Raw genomic sequence first — 25,920 nt, forward strand, 5'->3', positions numbered from 1 at the left:
GGGGAAATGTGTACATGTGTGTACGTAGTCCGCTATAATGTACTATTGCTATAACTAATAAATATAGCTATAACTTAATTTTTTCTATTGTATTTCACTTTTTTATTTTTCTATTACTGTATTTTCGGACTATAAGACTGGGAATGGGGGGGGGGTTTCCATGGTTACAGACCACCCTGCAATCCATCAGTGGTGGTCATGCTTGCACACTATAGGAAAAAGCACTAGCCTATGTGCGCTCCCATGGTCCCGGCCACCAGACAGGCTGACGCTTTTTCCTATATTGTGCAAGCACGACCATCCACTGATGGATTGCAGGGTGGTCTGTAACCATGGAAACAAGCAGTGTATAATGTGATGTAAAAATGAATCTAGCTAGCAAAGTAAGCAATATGGACAATCACAATACATTAGTAAGTGGCTTGTATTAACTTTCTCAACATGGTGATGGTGAGTTCACTAAGAGTTCAAGAGGGGCCTGGATGTATTTCTGGAGTGTAATAATATTACAGGCTATAGCTACTAGAGAGGGGTCGTTGATCCAGGGAGTTATCTGATCGCCGGATGGAGTCGGGAAGGAATTTTTTCCCCTAAAGTGGGGAAAATTGGCTTCTACCTCACAGGGGTTTATTTGCCTTTCTCTGGATCAACTTGCAGGATAACAGGCCGAACTGGATGGACAAATGTATTTTTTTGGCCTTATATACTATGTAAGGCTACTTTCACACCTGCGTTTAGGTGCAGATCCGTCTGTGCAGATGCCAGACGGATCCGCACCTAAACGCAGGTGTGAAAGTAGCCTTACATAGTATATAAGGCCAAAAAAAGACATTTGTCCATCCAGGTCGGCCTGTTATCCTGCAAGTTGATCCGCACCTATAATGCAAACGCTGGTATCCGTTCAGAACGGATCTGTCTGCATTACTCAGTCAAAAAAAAGTCTAAGTCTAAGTCAAACGGATCCGTCCTGACTTTCATTGAAAGTCAATGGGGGACGGATCCATTTACAATTGCACCATATTGTGTCAATGTAAACGGATCCGTCCACATTGACTTACATTGTAAATCAGGATGGATCCGTTTGGCTCCGCATCGCCAGGCGGACACCAAAACGCTGCTCCGCCTCCAGAGCGGAATGGAGGCTGAACGGAGGCAAACGAATGCATTCTGAACGGATCCTTATCCATTCAGAATGCATTGGGGCTAAACTGATCCGTTTTGGGCCGCTTGTGAGAGCCCTGAAACGGATCTCACAAGCGGACCCAGAAACGCCAGTGTGAAAGTAGCCTTACTATGTTACATGATAAATGCCACTTACTGAAGTGAGACAACCCCTTTAATAGGTAGCCTGTCAAAAATCACATAGACTGCAATAGTATTCAATAGCAATTGCTGGAGATAGGTGGGCACTGTAATCTGCTATCATTGGCAGTCCCACAGACTTTCAATGGAGCAGTGGAACACATGAAGAAAGTGAATCTGTCATCATGATTCTGGACTATTATCTGCAGCAATACATGACTAGTACTGCACAAAAGGAGTCCACGTTGTTATTTTTTCTACTGTCCCCTGTTCATGCTCAAAGGTGCACTAAAATACATAGTTCGGACTGCTGAGTTGTCCTTACAATATATTTCAACACAGCTTTAAACGAAGACCGCAAAGGAACAGGGGTGGCATGAAAATAATAAAAAGAAGTGATGTGGACTCCTCACCCACAGTCCTACTCATGTATTACAGCAGATAATAGTCCAAGATCGCTGCTCCATTCAAACAGGGGACATAGGACGGCAGTTCTTGTGGTCAGTAGGGGTTCCAGTGGTTGGATGCCTACCAGACACTTATCACCAATAACTTGTTGATACCACGCTTGTTAGACCCCTTTTACACGAGCGTGACGGATTAGGTCCGGGTGCGTTCAGTGAAACTCGCACCATTTTACAAGCAAGTTCAGTCAGTTTTGTCTGCGATTGCGTTCAGTTTTTTTCCACATGGGTGCAATTTGTTTTAATGCGTTTTTCATGCGCGTGATAAAAAAACCTGAAGGTTTACAAACATCTTAGCAACCATCAGTGAAAAACGCACTGCATCCAAACTTGCTTGCGAATGCAATGCGTTTTTCACTGAAGCCCCATTCACTTCTATGGGGCCAGGGCTGTGTGATAGAACATGCTGCATTATTAACGCAACACAGAACTGATGTGTGAAAAATAATGGTCATGTACACAGACCCATTGAAATGAAAGGGTCAGGATTCAGTGTGGGTGCTATGCGTTCACATCACGCATTGCACCCGCGTGGAAAACCCGCTCGTGTGAAAGGGGCCTTACTGTGTTTCACAGGTCTATAAACTGTCTAACTACACATACAAGTAACAATTCAAAAATGTAAAATACCTTATCAGCTCTGCCAATAAAAGAAGGCTTCCCCGCTAGACCCAAGCAAATCGCGCAAACGATGCTTGACTTCCCTGTTCCATTGGCACCAACAATCATGTTTAAGTGAGGACCAGGAAAAACCTCACACATATCATAAGTCCTAGAAAGAAAACACATAAGTCTTAGATAATAAACATTTCCTGTTCATACTCCGAAGAAAGAACTGGAAATCAGTTGTCCATGGTTATCCTCCACCCATTTTACAAGATACAGTGGGATGCGAAAGTTTGGGCAACCTTGTTAATCGTCATGATTTTCCTGTATAAATCGTTGGTTGTTACGATAAAAAATGTCAGTTAAATATATCATATAGGAGACACACACAGTGATATTTGAGAAGTGAAATGAAGTTTATTGGATTTACAGAAAGTGTGCTATAATTGTTTAAACAAAATTAGGCAGGTGCATAAATTTGGGCACTGTTGTCATTTTATTGATTCCAAAATCTTTAGAACTAATTATTGAAACTCAAATTGGCTTGGTAAGCTCAGTGACCCCTGACCTACATACACAGGTGAATCCAATTATGAGAAAGAGTATTTAAAGCGAACCTTTCACCTCATAAACTAGCAACAGTACCTTTATAGATTATCTTCAGTGTGTTCTTATACATGTTAGTGCCGCTTTCCTGCGCTGTTTATTCTTAAAAAAATCGTCTTATAAAGTTTACATTTCCTGCTCCAACAGTCACGCAACAAGTCAAGGGAGTATCCCTTCCCTCACCTCTGGCTGTACCTCCCCTGCCCTAACCCCGCCTCTATGCTCTGTAATTGACAGCCGGCTCTGTCAATTACAGAGCATAGAGGCGGGATTAGGGCAGGGGAGGTACAGCCAGAGGTGAGGGAAGGGATACTCCCTTGACTTGTTGCGTGACTGTTGGAGCAGGAAATGTAAACTTTATAAGACGATTTTTTTAAGAATAAACAGCGCAGGAAAGCGGCACTAACATGTATAAGAACACACTGAAGATAATCTATAAAGGTACTGTTGCTAGTTTATAAAGTGAAAATGAGGTGAAAGGTTCGCTTTAAGGGGGTCAATTGTAAGTTTCCCTCCTCTTAATTTCCTCTGAAGAGTAGCAACATGGGGGGTCTCAAAACAACTCTCAAATGACCTGAAGACAAAGATTGTTCACCATCATGGTTTAGGGGAAGGATACAGAAAGCTGTCTCAGAGATTTCAGCTGTCTGTTTCCACAGTTAGGAACATATTGAGGAAATGGAAGACCACAGGCTCAGTTCAAGTTAAGGCTCAAAGTGGCAGACCAAGAAAAATCTCGGATAGACAGAAGCGACGAATGGTGAGAACAGTCAGACTCAACCCACAGACCAGCACCAAAGACCTACATCATCATCTTGCTGCAGATGGAGTCACTGTGCATCGTTCAACCATTCGGCGCACTTTACACAAGGAGATGCTGTATGCGAGAGTGATGCAGAGGAAGCCTTTTCTCCACCCACAGCACGAAAAGTGCCGCTTGAGGTGGGCTAAAGCACATTTGGACAAGCCAACTTCATTTTCGAATAAGGTGCAGTGGACTGATGAAACTAAAATTGAGTTATTTGGCCATAACAAGGGGTGTTATGCATGGAGGAAAAAGAACACATCACATCATGCTGTGGGGCTGTGTGGCCAGTGCAGGGACTGGGAATCTTGTCAAAGTTGAGGAACGCATGGATTCTACTCAGTATCAGCAGATTCTGGAGACCAATGTCCAGGAATCAGTGATAAAGCTGAAGCTGCGCCGGGGCTGGATCTTTCAACAAGACAAGGACCCTAAACACTGCTCAAAATCCACTAAGGCATTTATGCAGAGGAACAAGTACAACGTTCTGGAATGGCCATCTCAGTCCCCAGACCTGAATATAATTGAAAATCTGTGGTGTCACTTAAAGAGAGCTGTCCATGCTCGGAAGCCACCAAACCTGAATGAACTAAAGATGTTTTGTAAAGAGGAATGGTCCAAAATACCTTCAACCAGAATCCAGACTCTCATTGGAACCTACAGGAAGCGTTTAGAGGCTGTAATTTCTGCAAAAGGAGGATCTACTAAATATTGATTTCATTTCTTTTTTGTGGTGCCCAAATTTATGCACCTGCCTAATTTTGTTTAAACAATTATAGCACACTTTCTGTAAATCCAATAAACTTCATTTCACTTCTCAAATATCACTGTGTGTGTCTCCTATATGATATATTTAACTGACATTTTTTATCATAACAACCAACGATTTATACAGGAAAATCATGATGATTAACAAGGTTGCCCAAACTTTCGTATCCCACTGTATGTCAATGAAATGCTGGGTTACACGCAGATACTACACAACCTGCAGACATACTGAGCAGCACTTATCAATGCGTTTTCGCCACTATTGTGGCGTAAAAATATGTCGTGAAATGATGGCACACACCATATGTGCTCCATAACTTGCGACTCTGTAACCTTCTTGCCTCTTCGTGCTGCCCTCCAGATTTCCTATACAAGCCCATTTTTGGCGCAAGTTATAACAGAAGTCTAGGCAGGCACCTCGCTGGCATACACTTCCGTTTCTGGCACAAAAACTGCCAGAGAGGCGCCTAATTTATTAAGAGTCATCTGCCTCTTAGGCCTCATGCACACGACCGTTGTTTTTCTCGGCCTCCGTTCCGTTTTTTTTTTTTTTGCAGATAGGATGGGGACCTATTCATTTCAATGGGTCAGCAAAAAAATGCTGATAGTTCATCCGTGTTCCTTGTCCGTTGTCTGTGTTTCCCTTCAGCAAAAAAAATAAAAATAGTGCATGTCCTACTTTTTTCACATTTGCGGACAAGGATAGGCATCTTTTACAAGGGATCTGTGGGAAAAAAACGGATCCTCCCAAAAAAACGGAAGCCGCATCTGTTTTTTTTTTAGTGGACGCACAATTTGCGGACGCAAAAAACAACTTTTGTGTGCATGAGGCCTTAGGTGCATCTCACTCCAGTGCACAGGGATCAGACTGGCATGTGGGGAGGTATATATCTGCAGCCAAGCCCGGTATCAGATGTCATCCAGTAAGATCAGTAAACCTGCCGTTGGCACTAAATGTATAGCTCCTGCATGGAACCTAACGCCCATTTTACAAGTCCTGCAGGGGTGACATTCATGCTTCATGTCACATGCCAAATGAGAGAGATGTCACTGTTGTGGCCAGTCATTGAATGCAAAACCAGATGCCAACGCAGGGAGACCCGGGACCTGGAGGGGTATTGATGGTGCTGGAACCTGGCAGCAGGGATGAGGTATTTATGATTACCACCACAGGCTCGGCTACGCTGGGTGGTCTTAAGAAAAAGTCACTAGGGGTTGTGCCACTAAGATAAATGTATCGCGCCCAACAGATATCGCGGATTAGATGCGGTTTTGCCACAGAGCTCACCCTTCATTGGAAAAGGGCGAAATCCGCATCTAAAACCGCAAACAAAACTGACATGCTGCAGATTTGGAAATCCTCATGGCAAAAATGGATTTCCGCACTGAAAAAATCTGCAAAGTGTACGTAAGATTTGTGTAATCCCATACACTTTACTGGTACTATGCCGTGGTTTTTCTGCAGTACACCGCCAATCTGATACTGATGACCTATCCTGAGGATAGGACATCAATATAGGAACCTGGCCAACCCCTTTAAGTGTAGTTTAAAGGATGAAAAAGACAGTTGCAAATCATTTACACGGGGGAGATTTCTCAACATTGGTGCAAAGGAAAAATGGCTTAGGTGCCCACAACAACCAAGCAGATTCTTCCTTTCATTTCCCAAAGCTCAAAGAAATGAAAGATGGAATCTGATTAGTTGCTATGGGCAACTAAAGTTTTCCTTTGCACCAGTTTTAATAAATCTTCTCCCATGGGGGGGTTGTTTCCACAGAAAAGGCTGTGGATTTCACTCTCTCCATTGCTAAGATTGAAATCAGTGGTAGAGAACTGCAACTTAAATTTGTGCTATGGATTTTTATTTATGCAGGGGTGGATGATATTCCTTACCCGCCTCCGGACCGCCTAACGCAGGATCGCGTTCCGGAGGCGGCAGCCCTGCGCACAGTCCCGCATATATGCGCCATCTCGCGAGACACGAGATTTCCTGTGAACGCGCGCACACAGGATCGGAAGGTAAGCGAGTGGATCTCCAGCCTGCCAGCGGCGATTGTTCGCTGGCAGGCTGGAGATGCGATTTTTTTTAACCCCTAACAGGTATATTAGACGCTGTTTTGATAACAGCGTCTAATATACCTGCTACCTGGTCCTCTGGTGGTCCCCTTTGTTTGGATCGACCACCAGAGGACACAGGTAGCTCAGTAATAAGTAGCACCAAGCACCACACTACACTACACCCCCCCCCCTGTCACTTATTAACCCCTTATTAACCCCTGATCACCCCATATAGACTCCCTGATCACCCCCCTGTAAGGCTGCATTCAGATGTCCGTATGTTTTTTACGGATCCACGGATACATGGATCGGATCCGCAAAACACATACGGACATCTGAATGGAGCCTTATAGGGGGGTGATCACCCCATATAGACTCCCTGATCACCCCCCTGTAAGGCTCCAGACATTTTTTTGGCCCAAGTTAGCGGAAATTATTATTTTTTTTCTTACAAAGTCTCATATTCCACTAACTTGTGTCAAGAAATAAAATCTCACATGAACTCCCCATACCCCTCACGGAATCCAAATGCGTAAAAATTTTTAGACATTTATATTCCAGACTTCTTCTCACGCTTTAGGGTCCCTAGAATGCCAGGGCAGTATAAATACCCCACATGTGACCCCATTTCGGAAAGAAGACACCCCAAGGTATTCCCTCATTGAATACCTTGGGGTGTCTTCTTTCCAAAATGGGGTCACATGTGGGGTATTTATACTGCCCTGGCTTTTTAGGGGCCCTAAAGCGTGAGAAGAAGTCTGGGATCCAAATGTCTAAAAATGCCCTCATAAAAGGAATGTGGGCCCCTTTGCGCATCTAGGCTGCAAAAAAGTGTCACACATCTGGTATCGCCGTACTCAGGAGAAGTTGGGCAATGTGTTTTGGGGTGTCATTTTACATATACCCATGCTGGGCGAGATAAATATCTTGGTCAAATGCCAACTTTGTATAAAAAAAAAATGGGAAAAGTTGTCTTTTGCCGAGATATTTCTCTCACCCAGCATGAGTATATGTAAAAAGACACCCCAAAACACATTGCCCAACTTCTCCTGAATACGGCGATACCAGATGTGTGACACTTTTTTGCAGCCTAGGTGGGCAAAGGGGCCCACATTCCAAAGAGCACCTTTCGGATTTCACAGGTCATTTACCTACTTACCACACATTAGGGCCCCTAGAATGCCAGGGCAGTATAACTACCCCACAAGTGACCCCATTTTGGAAAGAAGACACCCCAAGGTATTCCGTGAGGGGCATGGAGAGTTCCTAGAATTTTTTATTTTTTGTCACAAGTTAGCGGAAAATGATGATTTATTATTTATTTATTTTTTTCTTACAAAGTCTCATATTCCACTAACTTGTGACAAAAAAAAAAAAACTTCCATGAACTCACTATGCCCATCAGTGAATACCTTGGGGTGTCTTCTTTCCAAAATGGGGTCACTTGTGGGGTAGTTATACTGCCCTGGGATTCTAGGGGCCCTAATGTGTGGTAAGTAGTTTGAAATCAAAATGGGTAAAAAATGGCCGGTGAAATCCGAAAGGTGCTCTTTGGAATGTGGGCCCCTTTGCCCACCTAAGCTGCAAAAAAGTGTCACACATCTGGTATCGCCGTATTCAGGAGAAGTTAGGCAATGTGTTTTGGGGTGTCTTTTTACATATACTCATGCTGGGTGAGAGAAATATCTCGGCAAAAGACAAACTTTTCCCATTTTTTTTATACAAAGTTGGCATTTGACCAAGATATTTCTCTCACCCAGCATGGGTATATGTAAAATGACACCCCAAAACACATTGCCCAACTTCTCCTGAGTACGGCGATACCAGATGTGTGACACTTTTTTGCAGCCTAGGTGGGCAAAGGGGCCCACATTCCAAAGAGCACCTTTCAGATTTCACCGGCCATTTTTTACAGATTTTGATTTCAAACTACTTACCACACATTAGGGCCCCTAGAATGCCAGGGCAGTATAACTACCCCATAAGTGACCCCATTTTGGAAAGAAGACACCCCAAGGTATTCGCTGATGGGCATAGTGAGTTCATAGAAGTTTTTATTTTTTGTCACAAGTTAGTGGAATATGAGACTTTGTAAGAAAAAAAAAAAAAGAAAAAAAAAATCATCATTTTCCGCTAACTTGTGACAAAAAATAAAAAGTTCTATGAACTCACTATGCCCATCAGCGAATGAATACCTTAGGGTGTCTACTTTCCGAAATGGGGTCATTTGTGGGGTGTTTGTACTGTCTGGCCATTGTAGAACCTCAGGAAACATGACAGGTGCTCAGAAAGTCAGAGCTGCTTCAAAAAGCGGAAATTCACATTTTTGTACCATAGTTTGTAAACGCTATAACTTTTACCCAAACCATTTTTTTTTATCAAAGACATGTAGAACAATAAATTTAGAGAAAAATTTATATATGGATGTCGTTTTTTTTTGCAAAATTTTACAACTGAAAGTGAAAAATGTCATTTTTTTGCAAAAAAATCGTTAAATTTCGATTAATAACAAAAAAAGTAAAAATGTCAGCAGCAATGAAATACCACCAAATGAAATCTCTATTAGTGAGAAGAAAAGGAGGTAAAATTCATTTGGGTGGTAAGTTGCATGACCGAACAATAAACGGTTAAAGTAGTGTAGGTCAGAAGTGTAAAAAGTGGCCTGGTCTTTCAGGGTGTTTAAGCTAGGGGGGCTGAGGTGGTTAAAGGGGTTGTCCAGGTTCAGAGCTGAACCCGGACACATCCCCATCTTTACCCCCAGCCTCCCTTATACGAGCATCAGAGCATTTCATGTTCTGGTGCTCTCCTTTACCCTGGCGCTGTATCGCGCAGGGCAAAGGCATTTTTTGAGGATCCAGTGATGTACCGGGCTCTCCATGGGGACTGTTAGGCGGAGGCTTTGCCTAGCAGTGAGCCCGGTGACGTCACCGGCAGCTTTAGCGCTGCCCTAGCCTGTAAAACGGCTAGGGCAGTGCTAAAGCCCGTCCATCAGAGCCGGTGACGTCACCAGGATTACTACCTAGTAGTGCTAAAAACATAAACAAACAGCTCTTGCCCTGCGCGATTCAGCGCAGGGCAAGGGACAGCATCAGAGCATGAAACGCTCTGATGCTCATCGGGGGGGGGCAGAGGGGTGAATATGGGGATGTGTCCAGGTTCAGCTCTGAACCCATTCTCTTTGCTGGTAGTGTGCAACCTCAAACCCATGTCATATCCACATGTGAGTGTACCCTGCAGAGATTTTCCTCAGGATAGACGATAATTGCCTGATTGCTGGGAACCCCCACAACGACCGTGAGAATGGGGGTCCTGTGCCCCCCATCTGAATGGAGCGGAGGCCAGGTATGCACATCATTCAACTCTACCAGACTGACACAGGCGAGCCCACACTAGGTCTCCGTCCATTCCATAAAGCAGCAACGCGCTGGCCTGACAGCCACTCTATTCACAGGACATAGCACCCCAGTGTCATGTGCACAGTCCACACCATCACAAACCAGAACACAGCCGCAGACAGGAGCCCTATGGCAATCCTAACAGTCTATTCACAGGGCAAAGAATTCTCTGTGACTGCGTCATTCATCACAATGAAGACTGCATGTCTCTGCTGCAGAAACAACCCCATTCTGCTGTATGGAGAGGACTTTCAGTCATAACAATTTCCCCAACAAATCTGTCACATGTGAATTCCTCCCAAGGATGGAGACTAATGGGATAAGACCACCACAGTCATCTTTAATCCAGAGCAGAGCTGCGGTCATGCACAGGCGTGCTGCAACATCACATAGAAGTGCAGGGCACATACAGGAAATTCTCCATCTTGATCCTGATGATGGCGCCCTCGACATATTGGTTATAGTGCTCCCGCCGCCCGGGCAGCATCATACTGCAGTCCGCCTTCCTCTTCCCGAGCGGAGTCGCCATGGTCACCCGGTAACGGCAGCCTGTCTTCTACACACAGGAAGGACTTTCCAGACGTCACCATCACGTGACTGTGAGGTCGAGTCTCCGCCCCTGGCAGAAAGAGATACCGTACAGTGCGGAGGCCACCAGGACACGTGATTCGCTAGAAGCTCAGAAAATGGCGGGAAATGGTCTTGCGATGTCTACGCCGCTGTACGCCTGATGGGCGGGGCTTGGTTACTCAGTCGTGTTTTCCCGCTAGGATTCACACAACTTTACGTCAGAAGAATTATCTTTCTAGGTTGTACCGTCTCTTTCCGGGACAGGACCACGTCGCACCAACTTTCCTCACCCACTGCTAAGTCACCGCTAGGGCTAGCTAGTGTTCAGTTCTGGTGCTGAAATTGGGTTCTCTTTAGAAATGGAGGAGATTTTATTGGATAAAGTCAAAGAACCACCATGTTCGGCATACTACAAATACATTCACGGATTTGGCTTACTGGGTTTTAGGCCTTTTGCACACAAACGTTGTGCATCCCTTCCATGCATTGGGGACCGCAATTTGCCCGTGCGTCGGCTGGGACGGATCGAGACCCATTCAACTTAAATGGGTCCGTGATCCGTCCGCACTGCAAAAAAATAGAATAACTTCTATTTTTTTTGTGGTGCAGAGGCATGGACAGAAACACCTTGGAAGCACTCCGTAGTGCTTTCGTGGGGTTCCGATCCGTGCTTCTATTCCGCATCTCTGTGATTGCGGACCCATTTAAGTGAATGGGTCCGCATCCGTGATGCACACGGCCGGTGCCCGTGTATTGCGGACCCGCCGTATGCGGGCTGCAATACGGCCACGGGCACACAACGTTCATGTGCAAGAGGCAGACTGGGCATGCTGGGAGTTGTAGTTTTGCAACAGCTGGAGAGCCGCAAGTTGTGCCATCCCTGACATGGTGTTTTCAGATTACATTGCATTTTGTAGGCCTCTTTAACCATTTCCAAACCGGGCTTAACCACCTCAGCCCCCAGTGCTTAAACACCCTGAAAGACCAGGCCACTTTTTACACTTCTGACCTACACTACTTTCACCGTTTATTGCTCGGTCATGCAACTTACCACCCAAATGAATTTTACCTCCTTTTCTTCTCACTAATAGAGCTTTCATTTGGTGGTATTTCATTGCTGCTGACATTTTTACTTTTTTTGTTATTAATCGAAATGTAAAGATTTTTTGCAAAAAAATGACATTTTTCACTTTCAGTTGTAAAATTTTGCAAAAAAAACGAGATCCATATAGAAATTTTGCTCTAAATTTATAGTTCTACATGTCTTTGATTAAAAAAAAATGTTTGGGTAAAAAAAAAAAATGGTTTGGGTAAAAGTTATAGCGTTTACAAACTATGGTACAAAAATGTGAATTTCCGCTTTTTGAAGCCGCTCTGACTTTCTGAGCACCTGTCATGTTTCCTGAGGTTCTACAATGCCCAGACAGTACAAACACCCCACAAATGACCCCATTTCTGAAAGTACACACCCTAAGGTATTCGCTGATGGGCATAGTGAGTTCATAGAACTTTTTATTTTTTGTCACAAGTTAGCGGAAAATGATGATTTTTTTTTTTTTTCTTACAAAGTCTCATATTCCACTAACTTGTGACAAAAAATAAAAAGTTCTATGAACTCACTATGCCCATCAGCGAATACCTTGGGGTCTCTTCTTTCCAAAATGGGGTCACTTGTGGGGTAGTTATACTGCCCTGGCATTCTAGGGGCCCAAATGTGTGGTAAGGAGTTTGAAATCAAATTCTGTAAAAAATGACCTGTGAAATCCGAAAGGTGCTCTTTGGAATATGGGCCCCTTTGCCCACCTAGGCTGCAAAAAAGTGTCACACATCTGGTATCTCCGTACTCAGGAGAAGGTGGGGAATGTGTTTTGGGGTGTCATTTTATATATACCCATGCTGGGTGAGAGAAATATCTTGGCAAAAGACAACTTTTCCCATTTTTTTATACAAAGTTGTCATTTGACCAAGATATTTATCTCACCCAGCATGGGTATATGTAAAAAGACACCCCAAAACACATTCCTCAACTTCTCCTGAGTACGGGGATACCAGATGTGTGACGCTTTTTTGCAGCCTAGGTGGGCAAAGGGGCCCATATTCCAAAGAGCACCTTTCGGATTTCACTCCTCATTTTTTCCTGAATTTGATTTCAAACTCCTTACCACACATTTGGGCCCCTAGAATACCAGGGCAGTATAACTACCCCACAAGTGACCCCATTTTGGAAAGAAGACACCCCAAGGTATTCCGTGAGGGGCATGGCGAGTTCCTAGAATTTTTTATTTTTTGTCACAAGTTAGTGGAAAATGATGATTTTTTTTTTTTTTTTTTTTTTTTCATACAAAGTCTCATATTCCACAAACTTCTGACAAAAAATAAAAACTTCCATGAACTCACTATGCCCATCAGCGAATACCTTGGGGTCTCTTCTTTCCAAAATGGGGTCACTTGTGGGGTAGTTATACTGCCCTGGCATTCTAGGGGCCCAAATGTGTGGTAAGTAGGTAAATGACCTGTGAAATCCGAAAGGTGCTCTTTGGAATGTGGGCCCCTTTGCCCACCTAGGCTGCAAAAAAGTGTCACACATCTGGTATCTCCGTACTCAGGAGAAGTTGAGGAATGTGTTTTGGGGTGTCTTTTTACATATACCCATGCTGGGTGAGATAAATATCTTGGTCAAATGCCAACTTTGTATAAAAAAATGGGAAAAGTTGTCTTTTGCCAAGATATTTCTCTCACCCAGCATGGGTATATGTAAAATGACACCCCAAAACACATTCCCCAACTTCTCCCGATTACGGAGATACCAGATGTGTGACACTTTTTTGCAGCCTAGGTGGGCAAAGGGGCCCATATACAAAAGAGCACCTTTCGGATTTCACAGGTCATTTTTTACAGAATTTGATTTCAAACTCCTTACCACACATTTGGGCCCCTAGAATGCCAGGGCAGTATAACTACCCCACAAGTGACCCCATTTTGGAAAGAAGAGACCCCAAGGTATTCGCTGATGGGCATAGTGAGTTCATGGAACTTTTTATTTTTTGTCACAAGTTAGTGGAATATGAGACTTTGTATGAAAAAAAAAATAAAAAAAAAAATCATCATTTTCCACTAACTTGTGACAAAAAATAAAAAATTCTAGGAACTCGCCATGCCCCTCACGGAATACCTTGGGGTGTCTTCTTTCCAAAATGGGGTCACTTGTGGGGTAGTTATACTGCCCTGGCATTTTCCAGGGGCCCTAATGTGTGGTAAGTAGGTAAATGACCTGTGAAATCCTAAAGGTGCTCTTTGGAATATGGGCCCCTTTGCCCACCTAGGCTGCAAAAAAGTGTCACACATGTGGTATCGCCGTATTCAGGAGACGTTGGGGAATGTGTTTTGGGGTGTCATTTTACATATACCCATGCTGGGTGAGAGAAATATCTTGGCAAAAGACAACTTTTCCCATTTTTTTATACAAAGTTGGCATTTGACCAAGATATTTCTCTCACCCAGCATGGGTATATGTAAAATGACACCCCAAAACACATTCCCCAACTTCTCCTGAGTACGGCGATACCAGATGTGTGACACTTTTTTGCAGCCTAGATGCGCAAAGGTGCCCAAATTCCTTTTAGGAGGGCATTTTTAGACATTTGGATACCAGACTTCTTCTCACGCTTTGGGGCCCCTAGAATGCCAGGGCAGTATAAATACCCCACATGTGACCCCATTTTGGAAAGAAGACACCCCAAGGTATTCAATGAGGGGCATGGCGAGTTCATAGAAATTTTTTTTTTTTGGCACAAGTTAGCGGAAATTGATATTTTTTATTTTTTTCTCACAAAGTCTCCCGTTCCGCTAACTTGGGACAAAAATTTCAATCTTTCATGGACTCAATATGCCCCTCACGGAATACCTGGGGGTGTCTTCTTTCCGAAATGGGGTCACATGTGGGGTATTTATACTGCCCTGGCATTCTAGGGGCCCTAAAGCGTGAGAAGAAGTCTGGAATATAAATGTCTAAAAAATGTTACGCATTTGGATTCCGTGAGGGGTATGGGGAGTTCATGTGAGATTTTATTTTTTGACACAAGTTAGTGGAATATGAGACTTTGTAAGAAAAAAAAAAAAAAATTCCGCTAACTTGGGCCAAAAAAATATCTGAATGGAGCCTTACAGAGGGGTGATCAATGACAGGGGGGGTGATCAATGACAGGGGGGTTGATCAATGACAGGGGGGTTGATCATCGACAGGGGGGTGATCAATGACAGGGGGGTGATCAGGGAGTCTATATGGGGTGATAACCACAGTCATTGATCACGCCCGTGTAAGGCTTCATTCAGACGTCCGGATGCGTTTTGCGGATCCGATCCATCTATCAGTGCATCCGTAAAAATCATGCGGACATCTGAATGGAGCTTTACAGGGGGGTAATCAATGACAGGGGGGTAATCAATGACAGGGGGGTGATCAGGGAGTCTATATGGGGTGATCACCACAGTCATTGATCATGCCCCTGTAAGGCTTCATTCAGACGTCCGGATGCGTTTTGCGGATCCGATCCATCTATCAGTGGATCCGTAAAAATCATGCGGACGTCTGAATGGAGCTTTACAGGGGGGTAATCAATGACAGGGGTGTAATCAATGACAGGGGGGTGATCAGGGAGTCTATATGGGGTGATCACCACAGTCATTGATCACGCCCCTGTAAGGCTTCATTCAGACGTCCGGATGCGTTTTGCGGATCCGATCCATCTATCAGTGCATCCGTAAAAATCATGCGGACGTCTGAATGGAGCTTTACAGGGGGGTAATCAATGACAGGGGGGTGATCAGGGAGTCTATATGGGGTGATCACCACAGTCATTGATCACGCCCCTGTAAGGCTTCATTCAGACGTCCGGATGCGTTTTGCGGATCGGATCCATCTATCAGTGCATCCGTAAAAATCATGCGGACGTCTGAATGGAGCTTTACAGGGGGGTAATCAATGACAGGGGGGTAATCAATGACAGGGGGGGTGATCAGGGAGTCTATATGGGGTGATCACCACAGTCATTGATCATGCCCCTGTAAGGCTTCATTCAGACGTCCGGATGCGTTTTGCGGATCCGATCCATCTATCAGTGCATCCGTAAAAATCATGCGGACATCTGAATGGAGCTTTACAGGGGGGTAATCAATGACAGGGGGGTGATCACCACAGTCATTGATCATGCCCCTGTAAGGCTTCATTCAGACGACCGGATGCGTTTTGCGGATCCGATCCATGTATCAGTGCATCCGTAAAAATCATGCGGACATCTGAATGGAGCTTTACAGGGGGGTGATCAGGGAGTCTATATGGGGTGATCACCACAGTCATTGATCATGCCCCTGTAAGGCTTCATTCAGACGTCCGGATGCGTTTTGCGGATCCGATCCATCTATCAGTGGATCCGTAAAAATCATGCGGACGTCTGAATGGAGCTTTACAGGGGGGTAATCAATGACAGGGGGGTAATCAATGACAGGGGGGTGATCAGGGAGTCTATATGGGGTGATCACCACAGTCATTGATCACGCCCCTGTAAGGCTTCATTCAGACGTCCGGATGCGTTTTGCGGATCCGATCCATCTATCAGTGGATCCGTAAAAATCATGCGGACGTCTGAATGGAGCTTTACAGGGGGTTGATCAATGACAGGGGGGTAATCAATGACAGGGGGGTGATCAGGGAGTCTATATGGGGTGATCAGGGGTGATTAGGGGTGATCAGGGGCTAATAAGGGGTTAATAAGTGACGGGGGGGGGGGTGTAGTGTAGTGTAGTGGTGCTTGGTGCTACTTTACTGAGCTACCTGTGTCCTCTGGTGGTCGATCCAAACAAAGGGGACCACCAGAGGACCAGGTAGCAGGTATATTAGACGCTGTTATCAAAACAGCGTCTAATATACCTGTTAGGGGTTAAAAAAAACACATCTCCAGCCTGCCAGCGAACGATCGCCGCTGGCAGGCTGGAGATCAACTCTCTTACCTTCCGTTCCTGTGAGCGCGCGCGCCTGTGTGCGCGCGTTCACAGGAAGTCTCGCGTCTCGCGAGATGACGCGTATATGCGTGACTGTGCGCAGGGCTGCCACCTCCGGAACGCGATCCTGCGTTAGGCGGTCCGGAGGTGGTTAATTTTGCAAACCTGACATGTGTCACTTTATGTGGTAATATCTTTGGAACGATTTTACTTATCCAGGCTATTCTGAGATTGTTTTCTCCTAACATATTGTACTTTATGTTAACCCCTTCAACCTCGGGTCTCTTTTCACTTTCCTGCCCAGGCCATTTTTTGAAAATCTGACATGTGTGACTTTATGTGGTAATAACTTTAAAACACTTTTACTTATCCAGGCCATTCTGAGATTGTTTTCTCGTCCCATATCGTACTTCATGACACTGGTGAAATAAGTCAAAAAATTTATTTTTTATTTATAAAAAAAATATCAAATTTACCCAAAATTTGGAAAAATTAGTACATTTCCAAATTTAAATTTCTCTACTTTTATAATAGATAGTAATACCTCCAAAAATTTAATTACTTTACATTCCCCATTGGTCTACTTCATGTTTGGATCATATTGAAAATGAAATTTAATATTTTTGGGACGTTAGAAGGCTTAGAAGTTTAGAAGCAAATCTTAACATTTTTAACAATATTTCCAAAACCCAAATTTTTCAGGATCAGTTCAGTTATGAAGTCACTATCTGGGGCTTACATATTAGAAACCACCCATAAATCACCCCATTTTAGAAACTACACCCCTCAAGGTATTCAAAACTGATTTTACAAACTTTGTTAACCCTTTAAGTGTTCCACAAGAGTGAATGGCAAAAGGAAATGAAATTTCCGAATTTCACTTTTTTGGCAGATTTTTCATTTTAATCCATTCGTTCCAGTAGCAAAGCAAGGGTTAACAGCCAAACAAAACTCCAAATCTATTACCCTGAATCTGGGGTTTACAGAAACACCCCATGTGTTCTCAAAAACTGATATATGTGCGCACAGCAGGCTTCATAGTGGAAGGAGCATCATATGGCTTTTGGAGAGCGAATTTAGCTGGAATGGTAATTGGGAGCTATGTCGCATGTGAAGACACTCTGAGGTGGCCCTACAGTGGAAACCCCAAAAAAGTCACCCGATTCTGGAAACTACACCCCTCAAGGAATATTTCAAGGTGTGTAGTGAGCACTTTGACCCATCGGGCGTTTCACAGAATTAGGCCTTATGCACACGACCGTTGTTTTGTTCCGTGTTCCGTGATTTTCTCCGTTGAAAACTCGGATAATGCACCGTTTGTCATCCGCGTCCGTGATCCGTGTTTCCAGTCCGTCCAAAAAATATGACCTGTCCTATTTTTTTCACGGACAACGGTTCGTGGACCCATTCAAGTCAATGGGTCCGTGAAAAAACACGGAGGCACTCAAGATTGTCGTCCGCGTCTGTTTTTTTCTTATCATTTGCAAGGCAAACTTGACTTAGATTTGTTTTTCACTTTTCATGTCTGGTGATCCTCCAAAAATCAAGGAAGACACACGGAAACAAAAACGGATCACGGAACAACAGAACAGCTTTTTGCGGACCGCAAAAAAATACTGTCGTGTGCATGAGGCCTTAGGAAACGCTTGGCTATTAAAATGAAAGATTACAATTTTTTCCATAAAAAGTTGCTTTACACCCACATTTTTCACTTTCACAAGGGGTAGCAGGACAAAATGCACCCCACATTTTGTTCCCCATTTCCCCCCGAATACGCCAACACCCAATATGTGTTCATAAAATGATGGGTGCATGGCAGGGTCCAAAAGGGAAGTAGCGCCATAGGGCTTTTGGAGGACAGATTTTGCAGGATTGACTTTTGGGAGCTATGTCGCATATGAAGACACCCTGAGGTACCCCTACAATGGAAATTCCCAAAAAGTGACCCCATTCTGGAAACTACACCCTTCAAGGAATATTTCAAGATGTGTAGTGAGAACTTTGTCCTCAAAAGGTAAAACATGGAATTGGCTGTGAAAATGAAAAATTAATTTTTTTTTTCAAGAAAAATGAACTTTAGCCCTAAATTTTTCCCCTTGAAAAGGGGGAACTGGAGAAAATGTACCCCCTAATTTATTGCCCATTTTCTCCTGATTAAAGCAATACCCCATATGTGCTTGTATACTGCTATATGGCATACACAGGGGTCAGAAGGAAAGGAGCACCAAATGGCTTCTGGAAGGCAGATTTCACTGGAATAATTCACAGGCGCCATCTTGCAATGGAACACACGTTGAGGTAACCCTAGAATGGAAACCCCCAAAAAGTGACCCCATTCTGGAAACAACACTTCTCAAGGAATATTCCAAGGTGTGTAGTGAGCAATTTGACCCATCGAGCGTTTCACAGAATTAGGAAACGCTTGGCTATAAAAATTTTTAAAAATTTCTTTAAAAAGTTGCTTTACACCCACAATTTTTCAATTTCACAAGGGGTAATAGGACAAAATGCACCCCACATTTTGTTCCCCATTTCCCCCCGAATACGCCAACACCCAATATGTGCTCATAAAATGATGTATGGGTGCATGGCATGGTCCAAAAGGGAAGTAGTGCCATAGGGCTTTTGGAGGACAGATTTTGCAGGATTGGCTTTTGGGAACTATGTTGCTTATGCAGTACGCAGCCCTGCAGGGTATTGCGATAGTGAGGTCACGGTTACTAGGCAAACGAGGGTTGCTCTTGGTTACTCACATTTTATAGGATGACCCTGGGCAGGCGTACAGCAGTGATGGAGAGGCTGGCACAGTAGTCCTCTGGGGCACTCTCTGTATATAGGGACCAGGCCGGTGGTACGTGAGGTGCCCTGGGTGTTGCAGGTTTTAATGTGCTAGTGGCAAGATCCCTTTAAGATTCGTGATGCCAGTGCCTGTAATGGTGGCACACCGATTGATGATAGGAATAATTGAGGAACACGTTGTGGTGAACCAGAACTTCCTTTTACTGAACAGTTAACTATTTACAGTCTTTTAGCAAAGTTCCATATGGCAGTAGCAAATTATAAGCAGGCTTTTACAAATGGCAGGCAACAATGTTCTTGCAAGATACTCAGAGGGTTAAATACACTCACAGATCAGGCTGCACCTTTTCCTCAGAAATCCTGTGCACTATTCCTCAGAACTCCTGTCTGTCTTAATCCCAAGGCCCGTATGCCCTATTGGTGGCTTTATCCTTGGTAAAGAAACTTCCTCAGGTATATATCTCCTTGCATTAGATAGATCCTTCTGCCCTTCAGCTCACTTGTCTGGCTGGAAACACTTCGGCTCTGCTTCTGTACTGTCCTTTGTGGGAACTGCAGGTTTCTCAGGAGGTAACTCTTCCCCTGGTAACAACTAGAAGCCTGGGCTGTCTAGCTGCATGTCAGAAGCTCACTTCAGCTGCTTCCTAGCTAAAGTCCACACTCTCTTCTGACTCTACACACTTTCCCTGAACAGGACCTGACTATATATATTAGGGATTCCCTACTGTCTTGGAGGAGGAACTACACCCTAACAGGCCTGATACTCAGATAAACAGGGAAACATTCACATAAAAGCATAGCAATACACCCTAAAATGTGATGTAAAAGACAATGCGACTGTTCCACAGGAGGTGGAGAACAACGTGGCCCAATTGACCCTTGTGTAGTGCCCACATTTACCTAGTGGGACACTACACATATAAAGACACCCTGAGGTACCCCAAAAAGTGACCCCATTCCAGAAACTACACCCCTCAAGGAATATTTCAATGTGTGTAGTGAGCATTTAGACCCATCGGGCGTTTCACAGAATTAGGAAACGCTTGGCTGTGAAAATAAAAAATGACAATTTTTTCCAGAAAAAGTAGCTTTACACCCACATTTTTCACTTTCACAAGGGGTAGCAGGACAAAATACATTTTGTTCCCCATTTCCCCCCCGAATATGCCAACACTCAATATGTGCTCATAAAATGATGTATGGGTGCATGGCAGGGCTCTAGGATCAAACAGCTAAATATGGATTTTGCTGACCTGAATTGGTAGACATGGATTTTAGCTGCCATGTCACATTTAAAAAATTTCCAGAGGTCCCCAGAAATGAAAAATCCCAAAAAGTGACCCCATTTCAGAAAGAGCACCCCCGTACGAACATTTTAAGTGGTGGAAAGGGTACTTTTTACCAAACAGGTATCTTACAGAAGGCAGAATTACTTGAGACAAGCATTTCATAGCACACATTTGTAAAAATTACTAGCAGACCCCAATTTTTCACTTTCACAAGGGGTTAAAGGAGAAAATGTACCCCAGTATATGCTCCCCATTTTGCAAACACCCCATATGTGCTCATAGCCTGCTGTATTGGCGCACAGCAGGCCGCTACAGGCAAAGTACAAAATATGTTTTTTGCAGGCCTGAATTGGCAGACATGGATTTTAGCTGCCATGTCGCATTTAAAAAATTTCCAGAGGTCCCCAGAAATGAAAAACTCCAAGAAGTGACCCCATTTTGGAAGAGCACCCCCGTACGGACATTTTAAGTGGTGGAAAGGGTACTTTTTACCAAATAGGTGTCTCACAGAATGGATTATGTAGTGGTTGTTGGAAAGTGGGTATGCAAGTGAGGTGACTAAATCAGAGATATGGAAATATTACAGGAAGCATAAAGGATGAAATAAAAAATCCATGGATAAGTGGTAGGTTCGGAAGCATTCTTTCATGCAGAGGCCAGGTTTATCAGGGCAGGTGTCGCACTGATAAATGGTGTCCTTTCGTATTCCCCTTTTGTAACAAACCCAACATCTTTTTGGGGTCTTTCCCCTCTTTGCTGTTTGTGGGACTTCACCAGGGAAATGTTGTCCTGGTACAACACGGGCACCATGACCTCCTGAAGTACTCGGGCCCTCCCCTTCCTGACTTTTGAAAATTAGGGCCTTGATTACCGCCTCTTGAAACTGAAGGAAAGTTCCTGTCTGGCCTGCAGTTCTATGTAAAATGTATGCATAGTACATTGCCATCTGTACAATGTATACGGCAAGCTTTTTGTACCACACCTTAGTTTTACGCATGGCACTGTAGGGCTTCAGAACTTGATCAGACAGATCAACCCCTCCCATGTGCCTGTTGTAATCAAGGATGCAGTCAGGCTTGTTGACAGGGGTAGTGGTACCTCGCACTTGGGCAGGAGAACTGGTGTTTGTGTGAATGGTGGTTAGTAGAAGGACATCCCTCTTGTCCTTGTACTTAACCGCCAGAATGTTCTCATGGAGGAGAGCCTTACTGTCACCTTTTCGGAGTAGTTGCCCTACCAGGGATCTAGGGAGCCCTCTCTGATTTTTTCGCACTGTGCCGCAAGCCACTACCTCGGGTTTTTAGGGACATGAATAGGGGTATGCTGGTGTAACAGTTATCTACATAGAGGTGATAACCATTATCCAGCAGTGGGTGCAGTAAGTCCCACACAATCTTGCCAGTTACTCCTAGGACGGGGGGGCATTCAGGGGGTTGTATCCGGGAATCTTTCCCCTCATAAACCCGGAACCTGTAGGTGTACCCAGAGGTACTCACACAGCTTGTACATTTTTATTCCGTACCGTGCCTGCTTGCTGGGCAGGTACTGGCGAAATTTAACCCTTCCTTTAAAATGTACAAGGGACTCGTCTATGCTAATTTCTTTTGCTGGGGTGAACACCTCTGTAAATTTTGATTTGAGGTGCTCCAGAAGGGGTCTTATTTTGAATACACGGTCAAAATTTGGGTCATTTTGGGGGGGGGGGCACTGTGCATTATCATTGTAATGTAGAAATTTCAAAATTGATTCAAATCTTGGGCGGGACATGGTCATGTTGTAAATTGGAGTGTTGTACAAGACATCTGAACTCCAATATTGTCTCATTTCAGGTTTTTTTTACAAGGCCCATATGCAGCAACAGCCCCCAAAACTTCATAATGTCTGCTGCATTTACAGGGGTCCAACCTAGGGGTCTAGCATATGAGGATGTTGGGTTTTGAGAAATAAACTGCTGGGCGTACAAATTTGTTTGGGTCACGATCAAATTTATGAATTCGTCAGAGAAATAGATTTTGAAAAAATCTATTTCTGTGAAGCCCGTGCAGTCAATCTGGATTCCAGAGTTTCCCACAAACTCTGGAATTTGGGTCTCATAATCCTCAGGCGGTGTGGACCATAAGGGATCACTGGGGGGGGTTACTTCATCTCTCCTGAGGCGTCTTCCTTGAGGGTCCCTCATCACCGGATGACGATGATGATGAAGGAGTTGAGGAGTAGAGGAATGTGGCATCCTCTTCTCCCTCACTTGCAGACTCCATTTCAGAGGCAAGGATGGCGTATGCCTCTTCGCCGGAGTACATTCTCTGGGATGAACTGGACATTTTTATTTTCATTGGTGTATGTAAAGTGAAAAGTGTCAGGGGGGTGTATGTAGTGATTTTACACGTGAGGGGACTTGTAATGAATTAATTAAAATAAAATTTATGATAAAGAAAAAAAGAGAAAGAAAGAAAAGAGAAAAAGATAAGTGAAAGAATTAGATAAAAATTTAGAAAATAAAGGCTCCAAAAAAAAAAAAATATATATATATATATATATATATATATATAAAAAAGGCACTAAACCTGAGCAGACGCAGTCAGTAATTAATCGAGGTAAGGGGAGAAAAAAAGAGGGTTAATCCTGTACTCCTAAAATAGGAGATATGGGATAAACACACAGGGCGCCAGAGGTAAAGACCGAAGTGGAGGAGAAAGTGGAATAGAGTTCAGATAGTACTGAACAGCGAGGTGATAGAACCAAAAAGCAGGGCAGCCTAGGTGATGAACTATATGCAGGAAAGCGATATAGTAATACAGGAGAGAATCAAAGGGAAAAAATCACCAAGTGGTGCCTAACTGCTAATAAGATGTTGTAGATACTTAAGTAAGATGTACACCAATAATAGAGGTTATAAATATATATATATATATATATATATATATATATATATATAGATATATATGTAAAACTGGAATCGATATAAAAAATAGGACAATATAAAAAAAAATAGATAAAAACTAATACATAGTAAATATGAACCCCTTACTAAAATAGAGGGGTGGGACACAGCAATGTTAAGTGCTAATATGATAGAGCCATAGAACAGCTGGTGTATATTAAATGAAGCACAAAAAAGCATATAAAAGGTGAAAAAACACCGAAACTCACTTCACGAGGGAGGGGTGTAAAGGGATAAAGCTCAAGACACCCAAAACAACCACCTCCCTCGCCTGGCTCACTTGTAGAGTGGTTGGAAAATACGGCAGTCCATAACTGGGATCTTCTGGTATAATCCTTTAATAGGTAAACAGGTCAGGTGGGCTCAACGCGTTTCATCAGGAGCAGAGCAAGTAGTAGGCTTATGCAAGGTATTAGAGCAAGCAAACATCTAATTTCAGTTTTTTTTACAAGGCCCATATGCAGCAACAGCCCCCAAAACTTCATAATGTCTGCTGCATTTACAGGGGTCCAACCTAGGGACCATCAGTTGCGTTGAGGAGAAGTCAGGTGGATACACAGCTGATAGTCCTACTGAATAGACTGTTAGAATTGGTATTATGGCAAGAAAAAAGCAGCTAAGTAAAGAAAAACGAGTGGCCATCATTACTTTAAGAAATGAAGGTCAGTCAGTCAGCCGAAAAATTGGGAAAACTTTGAAAGTAAGGGCTATTTGACCATGAAGGAGAGTGATGAGGTGCTGCGCCAGATGACCTGGCCTCCACAGTCACCGGACCTGAACCCAATCGAGATGGTTTGGGATGAGCTGGACCGCAGAGTGAACGCAAAAGGGCCAACAAGTGCTAAGCAGCTCTGGGAACTCCTTCAAGACTGTTCGAAGACCATTTCAGGGGACTACCTCTTGAAGCTCATCAAGAGAATGCCAAGAGTGTGCAAAGCAGTAATTAAAGCAAAAGGTGGCTACTTTGAAGAACCTAGAATATGACATATTTTCAGTTGTTTCACACTTGTTTGTTATGTATATAATTCCACATGTGTTAATTCATAGTTTTGATGCCTTCATAGTCATGAAAATAAAGAAAACTCTTTGAATGAGAATGTGTGTCCAAACTTTTGGTCTGTACTGTATATATTATGGAAAAAAATAAAATAAAAAAGGGGGATAACGAAGTACTAAATACAGTCAGGTCCATAAATATTGGGACATCGACACAATTATAACATTTTTGGCTCTATACACCACCACAATGGATTTGAAATGAAACAAACAAGATGTGCTTTACCTGCAGACTGACAGCTTTAATTTGAGGGTATTTACATCCAAATCAGGTGAACGGTGTAGGAATTACAACAGTTTGCATATGTGCCTCCCACTTATTAAGGGATCAAAAGTAATGGGACACTTGGCTTCTCAGCTGTTCCATGGCCAGGTGTGTGTTATTCCCTCATTATCCTAATTACAATGAGCAGATAAAAGGTCCAGAGATCATTTCCAGTCTGCTGTTTGCATTTGGAATCTGTTGCTGTCAACTCTCAAGATGAGATCCAAAGAGCTGTCACTATCAGTGAAGCAAGCCATCATTAGGCTGAAAAACACCACAAACCCATCAGAGAGATAGCAAAAACAGGCGCGGCCAAAACAACAGTTTGAAACATTCTTAAAAAGAAGGAACGCACCGGTGAGCTCAGCAACACCAAAAGACTCGGAAGACCACGGAAAACAACTGTGGTGGATGACTGAAGAATTCTTTCCCTGGTGAAGAAAACACCCTTCACAACAGTTGGCCAGATCAAGAACACTCTCCAGGAGGTAGGTGTATGTGTGTCAAAGTCAACAATCAAGAGAAGACTTCACCAGAGTGAATACAGAGGGTTTACCACAAGATGTAAACCATTGGTAAACCTCAAAAACAGGAAGGCCGGATTAGAGTTTGCCAAACGACATCTAAAAAAGCCTTCACAGTTCTGGAACAACATCCTATGGACAGATGAGACCAAGATCAACTTGTACCAGAGTGATGGGAAGAGAAGAGTATGGAGAAGGAAAGGAACTGCTCATGATCCTAAGCATACCACCTCATCAGTGAAGCATGGTGGTGGTAGTGCCATGGCGTGGGCATGTAGGGCTGCCAATGGAACTGGTTCTCTTGTATTTATTGATGATTTGACTGCTGACAAAAGCAGCAGGATGAATTCTGAAGTGTTTCGGGCAATATTATCTGCTCATATTCAGCCAAATGCTTCAGAACTCATTGGACGGCGCTTCACAGTGCAGATGGACAATGACCCGAAGCATACTGCAAAAGCAACCAAAGAGTTTT

General features: G+C 43.6%; 1 protein-coding gene across 2 annotated transcripts in view; it reads right to left on the reverse strand.

Annotated features, from left to right (window-relative positions):
* SMC5 (structural maintenance of chromosomes 5) overlaps positions 1 to 10,577 on the reverse strand; it is a 208,356-nt gene extending 197,779 nt beyond the window's left edge. For both annotated transcript variants that reach the window (XM_040417086.1, XM_040417087.1), the window contains exons 1-2: positions 10,415 to 10,577; positions 2,397 to 2,538 (exon numbers count right to left, since the gene is read on the reverse strand). In XM_040417086.1, the coding sequence (XP_040273020.1) occupies positions 2,397 to 2,538; positions 10,415 to 10,533 (261 nt within the window). In that variant the 5' untranslated portion in view covers positions 10,534 to 10,577. The remainder of the gene's footprint in view (positions 1 to 2,396; positions 2,539 to 10,414) is intronic.
* Between the last annotated feature and the right edge of the window lie 15,343 nt (positions 10,578 to 25,920).

Source organism: Bufo bufo, chromosome 2 (assembly GCF_905171765.1).
Source record: "Bufo bufo chromosome 2, aBufBuf1.1, whole genome shotgun sequence".
Lineage (NCBI taxonomy): Eukaryota > Metazoa > Chordata > Amphibia > Anura > Bufonidae > Bufo > Bufo bufo.